This window comes from Vanellus vanellus (genome assembly GCF_965231255.1).
Source record: "Vanellus vanellus genome assembly, chromosome: 1".
In the NCBI taxonomy this organism is placed as follows: Eukaryota; Metazoa; Chordata; class Aves; order Charadriiformes; family Charadriidae; genus Vanellus; species Vanellus vanellus.
In genome coordinates, this window is record NC_138905.1 from 65,267,330 (window position 1) to 65,285,887 (window position 18,558).

The window sequence follows — 18,558 nt, forward strand, 5'->3', positions numbered from 1 at the left end:
ATGGAGGCATTGCAACCGCATTACTCTTTCCAGTACTTAGGAATATTGTAAATCTCAGTCTGTGCCGCTGAGTGCTTAAATACAGTTGAAAAACTGACCTTAAATCTCTCTGAAGATCAGTTCCCTAAGCATGCACTTGAAAACAGTTGTAACCATAAGTATGGTAAGGAAAATATATTGCTGGTTGCAAGGTGCAATGGCTGGCCAGGGTAGATATATGTAGATATTTAAGGCACAGGGAGGCTTGTTGTTGTTGTTGTTTTTTGTTTTAGTGAGCTGAACCAACCTTCAACCCACTTCTGTTTGAATTTCTGGGTGAAGTTTCTGTTCAGCTTCTGTGGGTTCTTTTAAAATGCTAGCTGTAGGGCTTATTAATGCCAGTGCTTCCTCTGCAAGAGTGAAGAAAATACGTGATTTGACTACTGTCTTGCTGGTACCTGGGGCAATAAGATATTATTGAATTGTGAATGTTCCTTGAGAAACCTGCAAGGCATTGCTTTAGCAGGAGACATAGTTGCAAAAAAAGAGTTTCTGTTTCCGAAAGTCTTTGCAGCTTCCATCTGAGGAAGCCAGTGTTTTAATGGGGGGGATCTTCATTCTGAAAATATTAAAATAGAAATGAATGTAACTACATTTGAGTCTGACCATCCTTTGTCTTGCCGTCGCTGAGCAGTGCAAGCGACAGGTGGCAGCACCTTCTCATTTGTATGAGCAGCACTACGCTATTAACTTTGCTGCTGCTCAGTTTGAAGCAAATTAATATCTAGTTATTCCCAAAGCCATTACATCTAGAAATGAAAAATCTGGCTCAAAAGGACTTAGTGAATATTCAGTGAGACCAGATGTTACCTTTCATTATTGAGGTGAAACAGAACTTATTGTAACTTTTCCATCATCGCTGCTTGCTGTTTCTTTCGAGGGCATAAGTGGAAAGCTTTGCTTTCAAAGCAGTCAGGAGCTTTCTGTTTACAGGGAAATGATAGTCTTTATCATCCTTGATTGTAAAACTGATGTGGAAAGTTTAGAAATGACCTCAAGTTAAATAGCAATGTTGTACTTATAAATTAGTAATTTGAAGTTCCTGTTAAAAGCATTTACAAAAGCGGTAGGTATTGTACTGCTACCTGCACCAGTGAAAGGCTGAGGCACAGATGTATGAATTAAGTCATTGGCAATGACAAAGGGCTAATGACAAAAGGCTCTTGGAAGTCCTGGCCTCAGTGAAGTTATTGGGACTCTTTATTCTGTCTCCTGTTATCAATACTGAAGGACAGATTTTTGAAAGGTAGAGGATTAGGTATCTCTGAATGTCTCTTAACGACTATGCTTAGTCCTACCGTGATGCCTATGATAGACCCAAGTACCTTTGGTGATATCCAAGTTCGTGAGAGTTGTAAGTGATTCAGATGGCTGTTGTCAGACAATGAGCTCTCATGTGTTCACATCCCAGATGAATGTTTTAATAATTGTACAATTGTTTATGATAAATAATTGTCTGATAAATGCTGTTTATACTTAATTAAATTTATTCAAGGCACTTGGAGAAAGACATACCCTAGAATATCAAATAGGGTGGTGGTTGCTATATCTATCAGGCCACTCTCTCTCCAGTCCTTTAAATTCCAAGTGTGGTTCTGAATGCCCATGTTATGCTGGGTACCTTTCGTGAAGCTCCAATTTCATCCCGGTTTAGGGTAAGAAATCTATTTGAAATCATAGTAATGGGGACTTGGGGATTTTTCCTTATTCTGTAGTTGGGGGAGGAAAAGTCTTGTCCAGCTGCACTCGGGATTTCAGTTTTATGTCTTATTTAAAAGCTCACATTTCCAGCAGAGATTGCATCTTTAAACACTGGCGTTGGGCAAAATAATAGATCAAATTTTATCTTATGCTCATTTTTTTCTTAATTCTTTATTTAAAAGTGAAGCACAGGTTCTTTCACAGATTTTAATTATTTTGATTTTTTAAAGGTGAGAAATAGTTCAAGAACTAGTCCTATTTTCTTGTAGGAAGAATTTCAGTCATAAAAATTTTCAGAACGTTTTCAGCGACTCTTCTTTACCCCCTTGGAAATTACCATTTAATGAAAACAAAATATTTTACAGTAATTTGTTCCTTCTGGGTAGGTTTCTATATAAAAGATTTATGTAGCCTAGAATAAGGACAGGAGAGAGAAACAGTTCCCTAAAATAACCACTAGTTTACAGTACAAAAGAGCCAGCTTCATTGTTCTAATCCAAAGTCTTCAACCCTAAGTATTAGAGTTTGTCTTTTATTCTAGTCTTTTAATCATCTGTTTATATATATGCGTGTGTGTTTGTATGAGTAGACTATATATATTTTGTGCTTTGCAACGAGTGAAATAAGAGACCTTCAACAATAAGGTCTTTTGCCTGAGGAATGGGAGACCTGTCCATGCTTGACTTGATCGGGACAGTCTGTTCCAGTTCCAGGACATGCTCTGAGATACCATGCTGTTTTAAAGTGTCTGTCGTATTTTCTTTCATGACAGTTGTCAAAGGTTTAGTTTCTTTTAGCATAAGGGCACTGTAAAAAAAAAAAAAAAAAAAAAAAAAAAAAAAAGTTATCTTGGATCGTCCATATTATTCTTCATTCATTTTACATACAGTATTTTTTGGAGCAATAGTTAGGCAACCGTAGCCACCTGTAGTTCTATGTGTTTTCATTTCCTACTTAAAGAACAGAAACTTATGTGCTCCCTTTCCTCAGTAAGTCTGTGTGCTGTTGAAAGATAGGCAGTGTTTACATCCCACTGCTTCTGCTGGCATGGGAGCTTCATGAAAACTTCTTTACCTGTTCTCTGAAAGGTGGAATTTCAGACGGGGCAGTTGCAGAGTTAAATTTCAGATATCCTCATTTTTCCCTCTCCCTTTGTGTTACTTGATCTTCTCTGTAAGGGGAAGGCAATCAAGATATGTCTTTTCCCTTTTTTCCATCCCTTTTAATCCTCCTGGCTAACAGCTCTCTACATTTCCTGTTTTATAGGTGGGCTGGATCCTCTCCATCCTCGATGAGCTGCAACTCAGCCCCCCGCCGCCAGTGGCCGTCCTTCCGCTTGGCACTGGGAATGACCTTGCTCGCACCCTCAACTGGGGTGGGGTAAGCGCTGATGTGTGGGCTCTCAGCTTGCTGATCTGATTTAGTTGTGTAGTAGGGTGAAACTTCATTTTGACTAAAATAGCAGGCAGGGCTGTGTCCAAGGTCTGCTTCAGTTAGGCACAATGGTTTTGGTTCAATTTCCAGTCTGGGATCTTGTAGTTGTTGTAATAAAAGTGTGCATAGATGTTATCTGTCTGATATTTCAGGCCAAGTAATGAGGAGGGTATTCAGGCTTCTAATTTAAGCGTAATTTAAACTTTATTTCTCTGTATTTGTCCTTAACTACACCACTGGAGTTACTCCAGGCAAGGCAAATACACTTTGAGTTCCTCTCCTTATGGTCTTCCTTTGCCTACGCAAGACTTTTGTACCTCAGCAATAGCTTGTTAAAATGCTTGGGATATAAAAATTTAGCAATGTTTTGAAGTGTTCTTAGGAACATTTGATCTGGCCTCTATGTAAGGAGGGAAGTCTGCCAGGTAATTGATGAGTGACTTGCTTTGCTTTTGCTATCCATGGCTGATACTCTGGTGACACTCCCTCTGCTGTCAGGGTTACACAGATGAGCCAGTGTCCAAGATCCTGTGCCATGTAGAAGATGGGACCATTGTCCAGCTGGACCGTTGGAATCTCCAAGTGGAGCGCAACCCTGATTTGCCACAGGATGAACTGGAGGATGGGGCACGTAAGGTTAGAGTCTTTGTTTTCATAGGGAGACTATAGGATGCTTAAGAGCATCTTTGAGTTACACCATAAGGTGCACGAGTGGGGAATCTCTAAAGCTTTTTAATTCTCTAGTTGCATCTCTTTCTTTTGCTCTCTTTGTGTGTCAATACTTCCAGAGGTGTGTGAAACGTAATACATCACAGGTATTTATATGTTGTTTGTCTCAGACATTGAGAATTTATCTCAAGAATTAAGTCCTGGCAAAATCCCTGGCATCTTAGCTGAAAGGTTGTTGTTTGTTTTTTTTTTCCTCTAGTTAACCTGGAGTGGCAGGAGAAGCAACATTGTGACCACCATCCATTCCTAAATTAGAGATATAAATCTAAAAACAGGATGTAGAATTTTATTCTTTTGGATTTTCCTAAGAGATACCAACTGTTTCCTACTTTACAGCAAGGAGTAGTGTATTTTTGCATTTAACTTCTTTGTGTGGAGGTCTCCATATGATCTTGATAGCTGAAGAATAAAAAAACCTTTCTTTGTGAGGGGATCACATTTATAGTAATATATCATTTGGACTGGAGATGTTGAAAGTGTTATAATCATAAAAAAATAATTATTGTGAACCATTTTCTTCTTCTTAGTTTTAATTTTCATCTTATCTATCAAGTGCTACTGTTCTCTCTCCACATGCTGGGTATGTGTAATGATGAAGAGGCCAGATTTGTGCTTCCCTGCCTCATGCATCCTCGATAGAATTAGGGCTTCTTGTCTGGGACTTGCATTGCTCCTGGTTATATATGAAGCAGGAAGAACACATCTTGAGTTTCATTCACCACGCTGAGCTTGAAGTGCCAGCAATTAGGAAAACCTTTGTATTGACATGTTAAGTGGAGCAGCGTTACTGGAAATCTGAGTGACAACATAGGGAACCCTTTGATGTGTTCACAAAGAGATATATATATCATCATAAAGCACTGTAGATGTGTTTGTGTCCTTTAGGCTTTTGTATCTGATCATCTTCCACAAGCCATTACTACCTTCAGAGCAACCTTCTGCATCCATTTCCCTAATATGTTGCACTTTCTTCTTCTTAGGTTTTCATGAGACACCAGATTTAAAGTCATTAATTCCTGGCATGTCGTGGAATGTTTCATTCATGTTATTTTTTACATGTCTTTTTATTATCCAAATACAGCTTCCACTCAGTGTCTTCAATAATTACTTCAGCCTTGGATTTGATGCACATGTTACACTGGAGTTCCATGAATCTAGAGGTAATAGGAACTTTTTATTTCCTTAGCCTCAGGAATGGGGAGTTATTTTATGCATTACAAATGGAGTTGGATTTAATATCCTGTTTTTATAATTCAGAAGGAAAGCTGGAACATAAAACCCCAAGATACAGACATAAGTAGGAGGGGAAAGTAATTGTATCATGGGTTTCCAAGGGACTTCATGATTTAAAAATTAAAAAATTACAAGGGGAAAATGGCTTTCACTTGAGGAATAGGGCTAAAAGGGGAGCTTTTCAAAGTTTTTTTTTTTGATCTTCTAAGCGAGATACCAAGTACAGATATAAAGGAAATTTATGCTAATGCAGAAGTGTCAGAATAAGGGCACAAAGAAAAACAGATGTAAGTTAGGTGCCAGTTTTCCCTCCAGCGTGGAGGTGGAGGGAGGAGAAAAGCTGCGATGCTGTGGAAGTAGCAGGGTAGCAGGAGTATAACTGCGTTCTCAAACTGAACAGCTGTTACCTGTGAATGAGTATAGCATAATATCATTGGACTTGATACAGACCCAGAGTGTCTCTATGCAAGTGAAATGTTTTAATGAAGTCCACAAAACTGTCAGGAATTTGAGCTGTTGTAGCATGTTGTTTGTCCCCTGGCCGATGGCAGTTATACCACCCTATACAGGTCCAAACGTGGCTTAACCAGGTGGGCTTTGGACTGATGTGAACTGCTCTATTCGTATGGTTTAGCCGAGCATGCTTGTATAAACAAACCTTGTTCAATTGTGTCTGTGTTCAGCTTTTGGTCATTTCAGCTTCATGTGCAGGTATTTTTTCTGAATTACAGCCTCCCCTATCTTCACTTTCATAATATCAGAGTGTCATTTCAAGATGAAAAGATAGCGCTCTAATGCCACGCTAAATAAAGATCAGGAAACATGATGGAATGAGCTAATGCATATTTAACAATGTTTAAGACTGCTTCAAGCTTTAGGAATAATAATGAGGGGCCACAAAAGGGCACAGGAATGAAGCGATGACAGCTGTATGCATTTTTTTTTATGAATGCATATCACTATGCATTGCTAATGCGACTGTGAATATACTGTATAGATGAAATGCATGACTACTTTCTCACTTAATGGAGGCATTACTTAATAATGAAGTAATGGAGCCCTAGAAAGAATGGATGTTATTCTAGAGATGCCAGTGTTTTAAAAATTTACATGGGTGAAAAAATACTTGGCAAAGCAAGCTGTGTGTCTGTGAGGCGGTACGTGTGGCCAGGAGAGCTTTTCATAGAACAAGTGTCTGCTCTTACAAGTCATTATGGCTGGTGTCTTCCTTACCGTCTCAAATGCTAAAATATACAAATGAGTCCTATGTGTTTTAGGAGAGAAAAGCTCGTAGCCTTGAAGGTGTTGCTGCTGTGTGGGTTTTATTGTGTTTCATGTGGAATTAAGCAGTGCAAACCAGATTTGCGCCTCATTTGCAGTTGATGACAATCCAGAGAAACTCTTAACAAATCTTTAGCAAAACTTAAAGCACTGCCATGGCTGGGCTGTTGCACTTGGTCCATTAAGATAAGGAGTTGTATGCAGTTGCTTATGTGGAGCTATTGTAGTCATGTATAGTATTAAAACAAACACACACCGCTTCCCTCCCTCCCTAGCCCGCCCCCCCTCTCCCCCCCGCCAAACTATAATAAATTAGACTGATTTCAACTCTCAGCCTATCATGGCATTTTGTGCAATAGAGATTGGTTAAGTAATATATTTAAAATAAGGAGTGATTGCAATGGCTCAGAGGAACCTGTCCATGAATGTGGCCTTTTCCATGGCAACCTCTACACTTTCTTGTGACTAATCAGATTGAGCCTTGAGGGCTGGCTCCAAGCCTAGTGTATTTAGCTCTGCTTCTCCAGGAAGTGTTCTTGGTAGCAAGTCTTTCCAGTTTCCTCCCTTGTTATGCTTTGGTGGAGCAGGGGAGATGCAGTTTGCTTTATCCCTGTTGACATGCTGTTTGATCCCTCAGCTCTACAGGACTGTTCATTTGCAGGACACCCCCCTGCCCACTACACACACACACACACAGTCTAATATGTTCTATGTCTTACTCCCTTGATGGCTTGAAAATGGTGAGGATGGAGTGAGCCTTGGATATGCAGTCAGTGATTTACTTCTGCAATCAAAGTTGCATTCTATTCAACTTCAGCCTCTATTCCACATCGCGGAAAGAGTCTTTCCTCCCTACCCACGCTCATCTGTTATGTCAGAAGCAGGAGCAGTTCAGTATGTTGAAGGACTGCAGAGTCCCTGACCTCAGAAAGGCTCCTTTTCTGTTCTAAACTGGGGCTTTGGTTCTGGTCAGTATTTGTTGTAAAAGCCAGTGCTCTGGCAGCTGCTGCCTGGAGCCATTGGGGATAGGCACATCAGAGAACGTGCAGCACAGGCACCGAGCCTTCAGGAGCCTCCTTCTTCTTATCGTGGGGGGTTGAGACTTTCTGTAAAGAACTGTCAGCTCAGTGAGTGAGAGGAGATTTACTTATGCAGTTCAGTTAATTGTTTGAAGAAGAAGTGGTGCTGTGGCTGCCTTCTGAGCTCACCTGCAACACAACAAAGGGATAATATAGTAGCTGGGCAAACAACCAAACAAGAAACGCAAAGTAGCTCATTCTTACAAAATGGAGCCTTATATTGTGAGATGTAGTGACTTGAAAGAGAACTAGAAACATTGTTTCAAGTGGTCATTTGAGAAGAAGCAATTTGGAAGTCTTCACATCAGTGTGATGCTTTAGCCAGAAGGACAATCTTGATACTTCGATGTTTTCACTAGAGAATTACGAAGCGAGGGTAGGTGGTTGGTACTACCACTGATTACAGTGTCAGAAGTGCTGCTTCTGAAATCTCTGGATGCCACAGGCTAGGAATGCAGTTCCCAGGGAGGCAGGAGAATGACCTGTATTCTGGGAAGCGTGCCTTATACTGGGAGATTAAAGGAGCTCCATTTAGCTTATCGCAAAGAAGGTTAAGAGGCGATTTAATCACTTCCCATAAGTATTTACTCAAGGAGAAGATATCTGATAGTTGGGGACTCTTTAATCTGACAGAGGAATATAATAAGATTTAGCAGTTGGCAGTTGAAGTCTGAAAAGTTCAAGATAGGAAAAAAACCCTCACATTTATTTTAACAATGAGAATAATTAACAATTACAGGTGCATTACTACTGGACTTTTAAAATTCTCCATCACTCAGAGTCTAATCAAAATGAAACAGCTCTCTAAATAGGTGTTAGAGTAACCACTTATTTTTTGCTGCAGGAGTATTTGGGTAGAAAGGTCTATTCCTCAGTACCTCTTTGTAACACAGCAGAATTTAAGTGTCTGTTTCATCTCATAATTTAGTAATGCTTAAGTCCTGCTTCAAAGTGTGGGTTAGTGTTTCATAGCTTTCTAATAAATCTTAGAGGTCTGTTATGTGTTGGTAGAAATAAAAGTCTCACAAATAGTACTGAGGTATCAAAAGATGAAGTCTGAGAGGTGGTAAATGAGCTGATTGTATTCTTGTTACCTCTTTACTCATGTTTCCGTCTATTTTCACTCTGCAGGAAAGGGGAAGAATTCAATATCAATGTTTGAAATCTGATAGCAGATAATGGCACAGATGGGGGACTGTCACACAAGAAAACTATATTTCTCTTAATATTTTCACTGAAAGATGTGTGCTAAAAGCACTGTAGTGCTGTCAGGGAATGTGAAGGTACAATGGAATCTACTTGTTTTATTAGGGTGTTCATATTTTTCCTTTTTATCCTTTCACAGAAGCAAATCCGGAGAAATTCAACAGCCGATTTAGAAATAAAATGTTTTATGCAGGGGTGAGTTGTGATTCATCTTACAGAATGGTGCTAACTTAGTTGTTTTAATGTTTTCTTAAGTGCCTTTCCCCTCACTTTCTCACGTTAGGAGTTCATGCCAGTTCATTTTGCCTGTTGCAATATAAAGTGCACATGTACCGTTTCTGACATGTCTGTTGGAAAGTGCCTGAAGCGCTGTTGTTTGACAGTGCTTAGCAGGTGAGAGAAATGCTACTCCTTTGGACCTAATACTGGCCATGTCTTGCTCCCCCTGCTTCTGGCTCGTAAGCTTCGCAACAAACCGCTCTGCTTCTTTCAGGGTTTGGGCAGCACATTGATATTGACTTTCCCAGAGAAATTTCCCAAGTGTTAGCCTGTATCTTCGTTGAAGAGTAGTCTGGATGTAGGGTCATGGGGAATGGAAGGCAGAGATGAGCTATTTGGAGTAATTAATTTTCGTATGTGAATATGCAAATAAGATCACCAACTTCTGCATTCAGGAGGTACATAGACAATGCTTTATTCTAGAATGCGGTTACTAAGAGAGAAACACTGATTTGATAATGCGTGACATATAATGTCTTTCTGCATAATGACTCCCACTGTACCCATGTGCCTTAAACACATATGTGAGCGAGAATTTGCATTTAAATCCGTGGGTGCCCAAGGACCTTCTTTGGATAACCTCTCAAAATGAGAAGTATCTTGGTTTAACAAAAATACAATAGTATCTCCTGAGAGCAACAAAGAATAGGTTTGACAGAAGGATGACATTTTGGTAACTAGCTCTGTGGTGGGATAAGAAATGAGGAAAGAGCAGAAAGGAAGCACCAATGACAATTCCTGCACTTATTTCTGTCGCAGGCAGCCTTTACGGACTTTCTGCAAAGGAGCTCAAGAGACTTATCCAAGCACGTTAAAGTTGTGGTAAGTATAAGAAGTTGTGTCATAGTGTTGTGGGAAGAGGGGGAATGGAGAGCGAGCGAGGTGAGAGTTTAATGGCTCTGTTACTTTTCAGTTTTGAGCATGACATTTGCAACACATTCCAAGGAAAGTCTTGGGAAAGTTGTTACAAAGCAGCAACACTTCTCTTGTCTGTGGCTCCATTCAGCAATTTCTCTGTGCTCTGTCACTTTGGCTTTGTAGTGTGATGGTACAGACCTGACTCCAAAGATCCAGGAGCTGAAGTTCCAGTGTATAGTGTTTTTAAACATACCCAGGTAAGCTCAAGACAGATGCTTGAAGTTTCTAAAAAAAGAAAAACAAAACAAAAAGGGAAAAAAAAAAGATACCTACAAGTTGTCCTAGACTGGGTGGGTGTGCAGGAAGAGTATTGCCTCTGTGCTGGCTTCTTGAGAGTTAGGTGCTTATGATACTGTTAATTAGCAGTACAGAATGGGATCTGAGTTCAGGGTGCAGCTAACCATCCTTTAAAAAGTTGAAGATCCCAATACAGAGATAGTAGAAATGTGTGGAAAAAAGGGGGGTGGGAAGGCAGAAGTGTGGGGGTTGAAAGGATCAATATTTTTCCAGTAAAGGAACACCAAACCATTGAGAGAGGTGCTGGTTTTTAACGTTTTAGAAGGTGTCCCAAAATAGAAATACAGCTGTATTCTTAAAAGTTGCATATCTCCTTCTCCCTAGAGCAGTAGTCTCCAAACTGTTTTTGATTGTTCAGCCCTATCAGTAAAAAAATTTTTGACCATCACCCCAATATATGTATATTTGTTTATAAATTATATACCTGTACTAACATGTTACACTCAGTATAAAACATACACAAAAATAGAAATTAAGAAAGGATGTGATAAAGATGAAAAAAAAGCACTATTTTAATGTTGTTTTTTTTCTTATTTATTAAAAGTAAAACCAGTATTTTCTTCCCACATCCTAACTGTCTTGTCAGTTGTGGATTTTTACTGCACTCTGTGGTGCATGCACCGCACTTGGGAGACCACTGCTGTAGACAACCTACCACTTTGCTCCACGTGCGGTCCCAAGCACTTGATCTTTTAAGTCCTGCACTGCCCTCACTGCAAGCTTCTGCTTGGTGCCACCTCTCCAAAGTTTCCCCCTTCTATCTCTCTTAGATCACTTTTACATCCATTCTTTTATGGTAGGAAGGATAGGTGCCACAGCTGTTCCTGCTTCTTATTTCTCCCCGCCTCCTCAAGCTATGAAAAGTTTTGCATTCCTTATGCTGTTAGGGTGTCTGAGCCAGAGGAAATAGAGCTCCAAGGCTGGAGTTGCTGGTGCAGCCCCACGCCTGCCTATCAGAGGGGATAAGCAGCCTTCTGGCTCAACAGCTCACGTGCAGAAAGCAAAGCAAGTGGGGGGAACAAAGTGCTGCTGCTCTGTTATCTATTTCCTGGTGTTTTCCCACTTTCCTCTCACAAAGGAACCTGCTCAAAATTTTGATGGTTACATTTATTGGATGGCGTACCAGCCTGGAAACCAGAGTCAAATTCCCTTTTGTCCAGTCCTTGCCAGCATAACTTTTAATTGTCTTGAATTTGAATCCTGGAATGGATATCTGGATACTTCTGGAGGACAGCAGAGCAGGCTAATAGTCAGGCTAATAGTCAGGCCCCATTAGGGCAAACTGCCTTCTCAAAGCTTGCTTTCCAAACCTCTTTTTGTAGGTATTGTGCTGGCACAATGCCCTGGGGAAACCCTGGAGATCACAGAGACTTTGAGCCTCAGCGCCATGATGATGGCTACATTGAAGTCATTGGGTTCACCATGGCCTCGCTGGTGAGTATATTGCAGGTGCTACCAGACTTGGTGAATTCTGCGGGTGGCATTAGAGAGTGCAAAGTTGTCCTTGTTACTGAAGAACCACCATGATTCCACATATTCAGTCAGCTAAGGCCAAAACATGCTCTGCTATTAGCTTTTAAATGAAAGGGACAAATTGTGGTTTTCTAATAAAAGAAGTGTTATTTAATAATAAAAATGTACTCTTTGCAAAATATGGCTAATTTGCAAGATTATTACAGTAAAAATAGCATGTGTGCACATTTTTACTGTGGGAACATTCTATGGTCAAATAATTACTGCTGGTTTTTAGCTTTTGTATATTTCGATCCATGGCATAAAAGTTCGATTTTTTTTTTTTTTTTTTTTTTTTTTTTGTAAAACTGGCTACTGGAAACAAATATGAAATATTATATAAAATAATATGCCCATACAGTTTCCATAATAGCTGTGGACAAATTAGTAATATTTCTGGCACAAACGTTACCTCTCTTTTTGTTCTGCTAGGGAGAGAAAATCCAACCAACAATTTTAATTTGGCAGTGCTCCTTCTGTCAATAGCCGTCCTTAAAGTGAACTAAAGCTAAGTTATTATAAAAGCAGTCTCACTGTAAATACCCCAGTGTCCTACTGCCACAGTGGTTAAACGCAGAGACAACCTCTTCAGAGGATGCTTAAATGCAGTCCGAGAGTTGGTAGTTGTCCCCGTTCTAGTGTTAATCTGCTGAAGGCATTGCAGCTTGAAGGTGGTGTGGGCAAGAGAAGGCACATATCAGGGTCTTCTGACAGGTTTGTTTAGGTCATGCTGAAGTCCATACTCTTAGGCCTTTGTTGCCGCTATGTCTTGCGTGGACTAGGTTAAAGCTAACATGGATAAACCTGTTTTCACTGAACTCACGCATTTATTTGTCGTGTGACCTGCCCTCGGTGCATCTCACATTCGGTAAATACTCATGATAATGGTGTTTGCTTCCTCAAAGAGAAATTCAAACCAATCTAATCTTGAAAGCAAACGTGAAAGATTGCCTTGATCAGCAATCATTTCTTTGGAAGTCTATGTTAAGTATTCTTTTTCGGTCTCTTTTTTTTTTTTTTAGTGGATCAGGGAAATAACCTACAAGTAAGCAGAATTCTGTTTGTTAGCCTAGTAGATCTTGTGGAATGAACATGTGTTACTTCACCCCTGAAGATTTTAGGGTATGTTTCTGAAAATGCTGTCCAAAGTCTATTTAGCGTGTACCAACTGGCAGTTTTCAGCTGGAATATTTTTGGGGTTTGCCGCTAATGTGTCTCTAGCCACTCACAGCAGCTACAGTGATCTCAAAGCTACCAAAAATTTCAGCTGGGATTGAATTTTAAGTAGTAGGTCCCTTTGAGCTGCTGTTTATCTTTATAGGAAGCCTGGTTCAGAACTGAGGGTCTACAAGTCTACATTGGTTGTGATGCTGAGGAACCGTTGTAATCTGTCCTCCAATGAGGACTGTTCATGTAATCCTAATTTGCTTTATGTGTCTCCCACCTGTGCTTGGCCATACCTAAGAAGGTCTGAGAGACCAAGGAAGAGAAGTACTTTACAAGAAGTGTTGTTATGAATATTATTGACCATTTTATCATTTGATCCGTAATATTAAGCGCGCAGAGCGGGATTAAGGTCTTGACTTCTGTTTAGGCTGCTTTCTGTTAGTAGTGCATCAATATAGGATAGATGACGAGAGAAGAGAGTTAATAAGCACACTACAAATTAAAAAAGTACGTTTATGCCTAAACATGTCGGCTTAGATCTTGAAGGATCTGCTTATTGCCCTCCTTGTTTCATTTCTTTGAAATGAATTCTAAAACATGATATTTAATTGTTTTTAACAAGGTCCTTCTGCTTGCTCTTTTCAGCCTGTCTAGTCATCTTGAGGTTGAGCTGCTGTGTAAAATTCCATAATAAGGATTTTAGATTTATCTAATTCACATTAAGGACTGTATTCTGTTCAGGAAGGGGAAATCATTTTTGTCTCCCAGATGTACTCAATTAGGGTGGTTGTTTTAAAGACCAAATAATCAGTAGCGTTACTGTTAGTGTAAAAACAAACCAGCCAAAACAAATTCAAAACTTTAAGAATAAGCACAGGTATTCCTTTGTGCACGCACGTGGGTGTAGACATACTTGTATGTGTGTGTAATATGCTTGACACATACCAAGGTGATGAGACATGTAATACATACGGTTAGGTATCTGCTTGTTTCCCACCACTTTTCCTTGCAAAATTAAGTTTTGCTTTGCAGTTTTGGAGTGAAAATACATTTATTGTGACTCGTTAGAATGCCTTACACATGGAATGCTGTGTAAAGGATGCTGTCAGCAAAACTGCATTTTGGATTTAACTATCTGTTCTGAGGTGTCTTTTCTTTGTCTTTCCTGTTTGTTTTGGGGGTTTATTTGCTTGTGTTTGTTTGGGTGGGTGTCTTTTGGTTTGTTTGGTGTGTTTGTTTTTTGTTTTTTTTTTTTTTTTTTCTCCAGGCTGCTCTCCAGGTGGGTGGTCACGGAGAGAGGTTGCATCAGTGCCGTGAGGTGACACTTCTAACATACAAGTCTATTCCCATGCAAGTGGATGGAGAACCATGTCGATTGGCTCCCTCACTCATTCGAATCTCCTTAAGGAACCAAGCCAACATGGTGCAGAAGAGCAAGAGGAGAACATCCATGCCTTTGCTGAATGAGTGAGTTGGATATGTGCATGTCCTAATGGCTGGAGGCCCATCTGGGGCAGCGTATTCAGTCACGGATTTTGCATGTACTGGACTTGCAGCGCATTGACAAAAAAAAAAATAATCACACCTTAAGAACTCCCTTTCCACCATATTGTAAATACTTACCTGATTTTCTTTTATTCCTTTATCTTATGGGTTACCCTCTGTCTTGCTTTTTGAAAGGTGTGACATCTTTCTGTTATTTAGAGAGGTTTGTACAGGCTCAGCAGTGTGCCTCTTGGCTTCTGGCAGTTCTGCATATGTATGCCTTTTGCCTTTGAAGTTCTTTTGATTAATTTTTCTCAACTTTATTGGTCTGCTTTTTAAGCTGCCTCGGAGATCCTGTAACAAATTGCCATAATCAAGAGTTACTCAGGACATCCTGTAGTCTCCGTTGTGGGAGCATGGTGCCTGGGACTGTTTATGGAGAAAGACCTGGAGGTTCAGAAAGGGCAATTTGCACTTTGTAGGAAATCCTGCTCCAGTATAAAAACCCAAATGTGGAATGAGTAGTCTAAAGACAAATAGAGAAAAGCTAAGGTAACCAGAAACCAGGAACATGCAAAGAAGAAAAGAGAAGACTAACATTCCTTTTCATAATTAAACCTTTATTGTAAGCACTGCAGCAATATTTTTACACCAAAAAAGTATGAAATTTTGACCTGTGAAAATGCCCATCCAATAAAATAATTTAGATTATTTTGTAGAGCTGATTATTGTACTTCTCATATAGAAGGCCTTAATTGCTGCTAAAATAGAGGCATAGTTAAGTGCCTTTGCTGGTTTTCACCAAGTATTCTTAAAGTGAAGCAAACCAGTCTCTCCCTTCTACAGAGATACTGAGCTAAAAGCCTAAAGTTATCAAGGATCAACATTCATTCAAACATGGATGCACTGAGGATTTCATTTTTCTGGGGAGGTGGGTGGGGGATTTTATTGTTGCAGCTGTAATGGTGAGGCAAGGCTTATGAAGAGATGTAATACCTTTCATTAAACTAAATCACGTAACTGGAAAAAATAGGCTAGGTCTCTGGCACACCTTTTCTTTTTAGGTATCTTAAATGTTGTCTGTGTCTTTCAACTGTATCATCTAGTGGAAGATATTGCTTCACTTCAAACTTTGACTCCAGCCCTTTAGAGCTTCTTGTCATCCACTGGTTGTCAAGCTGTTCATGTAATCAAAGTCTCCCTGGTTACTTTCATTTCTTCCTGTTCAATTTAGCACTCTTTGTTCTCTTACTGAGACTAATGCTTTAAGCTTCAGTAGAAGCCTGTATCTGTAATGTGCAATTCCTATTTGCCTGCAAAATACACAAGGTATACTCATCTCTCTTGAGCAGTGAAGAATAGCAAACTCTTGCCTGTAGGCAGCAAAGCCTGATTTCATCCAACCACAACTCAATCATTTGCAAAAGCTAGAATTGGGCAGGCGGCAATCCGGGGACATCTTTTTCTACACTGAGGGAGGCTAATGTAAATGTAAAATGAAAATTCTTGGTATTTTGATCTGATAATTAGCATGATTAGGTTTGGATTTTGAGATCTGAATTTAAACTGTGGTAGAGAAATACAGATTCATAATACATGCCAGTTGTCAAGAGGATCTTGTTTGTGGTTTAGCTTGATTTCAGTGTGCTATGGTAGACTATATTGCTGTCAGTCCTTTGATTTGGCTGAGATACTTGGCTGCAGACTTGTGTCTTGGGAAAATAGAAACGATCTGTCAGGGACTCTAGTCTCAGCCTCATGTATCAGAAATGGTGTGTGTGTATATGTTTTTATCTACATCTATACCTGTATATCTGTGTGTGTACGTACTTTGCTCTCAAGTGTTGAAGGGGAATGAGAGATAGAGGAGTTGAATCTCCTGGTGTGATAAAAAGTAAATGGTACGTTAAATGTTAAGCTCTAGGAAGCATTTACTATTGTAAGAAGTTCATTCAATATGATACTGATTTGCAATATTTCACAGGAGAGACAATTTTCAATTAAATATGTTTATCTACATTTCTTAACTCGGTATCTGGAATATATATCCCTATTCCATTGAAATCTCCCAGAAAGCCTTATATTTCATTGAACACGATAGATTGTTCTCTTACGATTATCATCTGATGTGTGAGATAAGTAAGTGGGTCTGAAGCTACCCCACTAATTGTTAGACAGCTGTTCTTGAGCTCCTTGGCAGGAAAGTGATTAAAAAATTATCTCACATCACAGTAACACAGAGTTGCTATTATTGTCAGCTTTGATATTATTGCTAGATAAGGAGAGCAGTAGGAATGCTCTTTGGAGTTTTAACTAGTCCAGTGTAGAAAAAGACTTAATTTGAAGAAGCCTTACACTGTGTTTCTGTTTTCTTATTCTGTTCTCCTTTGTTCCGGAGGTTTTAAGGAGATGGGGTTTCGAGAGGATAGTGAGTTTGTCATTTGCCTTGTGGATGCACTTGAGTTTTCAGGGAGTAGTAGTATTTTAAAATTGAAGAGCCCATATGTAATGTAGCTGAGTGAGAAGAACAGAGATTTCGCGCTTCTCACTTTGGAGTGGGAGGGCTTTAGAAACATGATTCTCTTCTGACTGTAAGAGTTGCCCATCTTCCGGATTGCAGCCTTTCTCCATCAAAACCTGTAGATGCTCTGAGAGGACACTTGTATACAAGAAAAAGGAATCTGACCTTGTTTGACCTGTTTTTCCCTTCATTTTCCCACTGTGGTTCTTCTAGCACCTTCTAATAGTACCAGAAAGTACCTCTTGTGGTTCTATGCAGCCCTTCAATGATGAAACTCCTCTATGTTGAGAATCCTTCTTTTATTTGTTACAGAATAATTTGCCTTCTTCAAGGTGTGGGGAAAAATTCAGTAGCACTTTTGACAGTGTAAAACTTCCTAGTCTTTTCTAGTCTTAACATCCCCCCAAAACAAAACAAAAAAAAACCCCAAACCAACCAAACAACAAACCAACCAAGGAACCAAAAAAACCCCAAACAACCCCCAAAGCAAACAAACCCAAAATGGTTGGCCATGGAATCAAATGAAGGAATAAAAATCTAGTGTTTCTATGGGGGTACTTAAGCTGAAGGAGCCTCCCTTCCCTGTTGATAGCAGCAGCACGAAAAGCTTCATCCAAGCTGTTAGAGAACAAGTAAATATAATGTGTTGCATTTTGTCATCGCTGGGTGAATTACTGGGAATTAATATTTTATTCAGTTATTTCATCTTTCATTGCTAAATTGCCTACAAACTAATTTCTCAGTATATTAATTGTCATGAACTATTCATGGACTAGTTACTGCAGCTAGCGATATTTCTCCTTACTGTTCATCAAGCATTCATTTTTTTAAATATTTCCTTTTGGAAAATTAAGATGTTCTGGTGTGACATACAGATTATATTAGTACTCTTGAGTAGGTGAGGATCACCTGTTTATGTTTTGTACTCTTCTGATAACTTCAAAATTTTGAGTTGAAGTGAAGTCGTTACTTGGTGAATACAGTTACAGGGCTTCTGATTTGTTTCTAATGGAGGCTGTCCAAACATGAAAGTCAGGCAATCCTCATCCTACAATGCATTGCTCTACAATGGAGATGAGTAACAATCCAATAAAGTGGTTCCAGCCAGAAGCAACTTTTTAGGTGCAAGGAATACACAGGATAAGGTGATGCTGTTCACCCTTGGTTATGGGTTGAAACAAGGCAGATAGTGGGGCTGTGGGGAAAAAAGGTGGGTTTCTTTTCTTCTCATGTGTCTTTTCTGCCCATACCAGCAAAAGCAAATTTTTCCTGCAGCCAGATCAGCAGACTCAGTTTTTCTGCAAAAGAGCGAATTATGTTCTTATTCTCCTTCCCTTAAAAGACTTGCTAGCTAAGTTCTCATTCCTGTTCTTCACTACTGATCATGGTAACACGTGAAAGAAGTAACCATATAGTTTGGTTTTCTGTGATCAAGCCAAGAATGTGGTTCTTGTGAGCTCTAAGCAAAACGTGTATGGAACAAGAAGAGAATCTGTAGTTTAATTTTCCGGGAGTTGTTTTCTGATTAGAAACTACAGTTTAGTATGCTGCTCAGTAAGTTTCAGTTAATGATCACTTTCTGAACCTCAAAAAACAGTATTTTGCTTTCACTGGCTTTTAGTTTGGGTTGAGGGAGAATGTCCTGCATGATGGAAGAGAAAGAAGAGGTTATAGATA

The 18,558-nt window shown here is 39.5% G+C and overlaps 1 protein-coding gene across 3 annotated transcripts in view; it reads left to right on the forward strand.

Moving 5' to 3' along the window:
- DGKI (diacylglycerol kinase iota) overlaps nt 1-18,558 on the forward strand; it is a gene marked incomplete at its 3' end in the record, with an annotated part of 112,784 nt that overhangs the window by 11,752 nt on the left and 82,474 nt on the right. For all 3 annotated transcript variants that reach the window (XM_082485446.1, XM_082485448.1, XM_082485447.1), the window contains exons 6-13: nt 3,007-3,120; nt 3,673-3,810; nt 4,985-5,063; nt 8,842-8,897; nt 9,741-9,803; nt 10,023-10,096; nt 11,519-11,630; nt 14,143-14,342. In XM_082485446.1, coding sequence (XP_082341572.1) covers nt 3,007-3,120; nt 3,673-3,810; nt 4,985-5,063; nt 8,842-8,897; nt 9,741-9,803; nt 10,023-10,096; nt 11,519-11,630; nt 14,143-14,342 — 836 coding nt within the window. The remainder of the gene's footprint in view (nt 1-3,006; nt 3,121-3,672; nt 3,811-4,984; nt 5,064-8,841; nt 8,898-9,740; nt 9,804-10,022; nt 10,097-11,518; nt 11,631-14,142; nt 14,343-18,558) is intronic.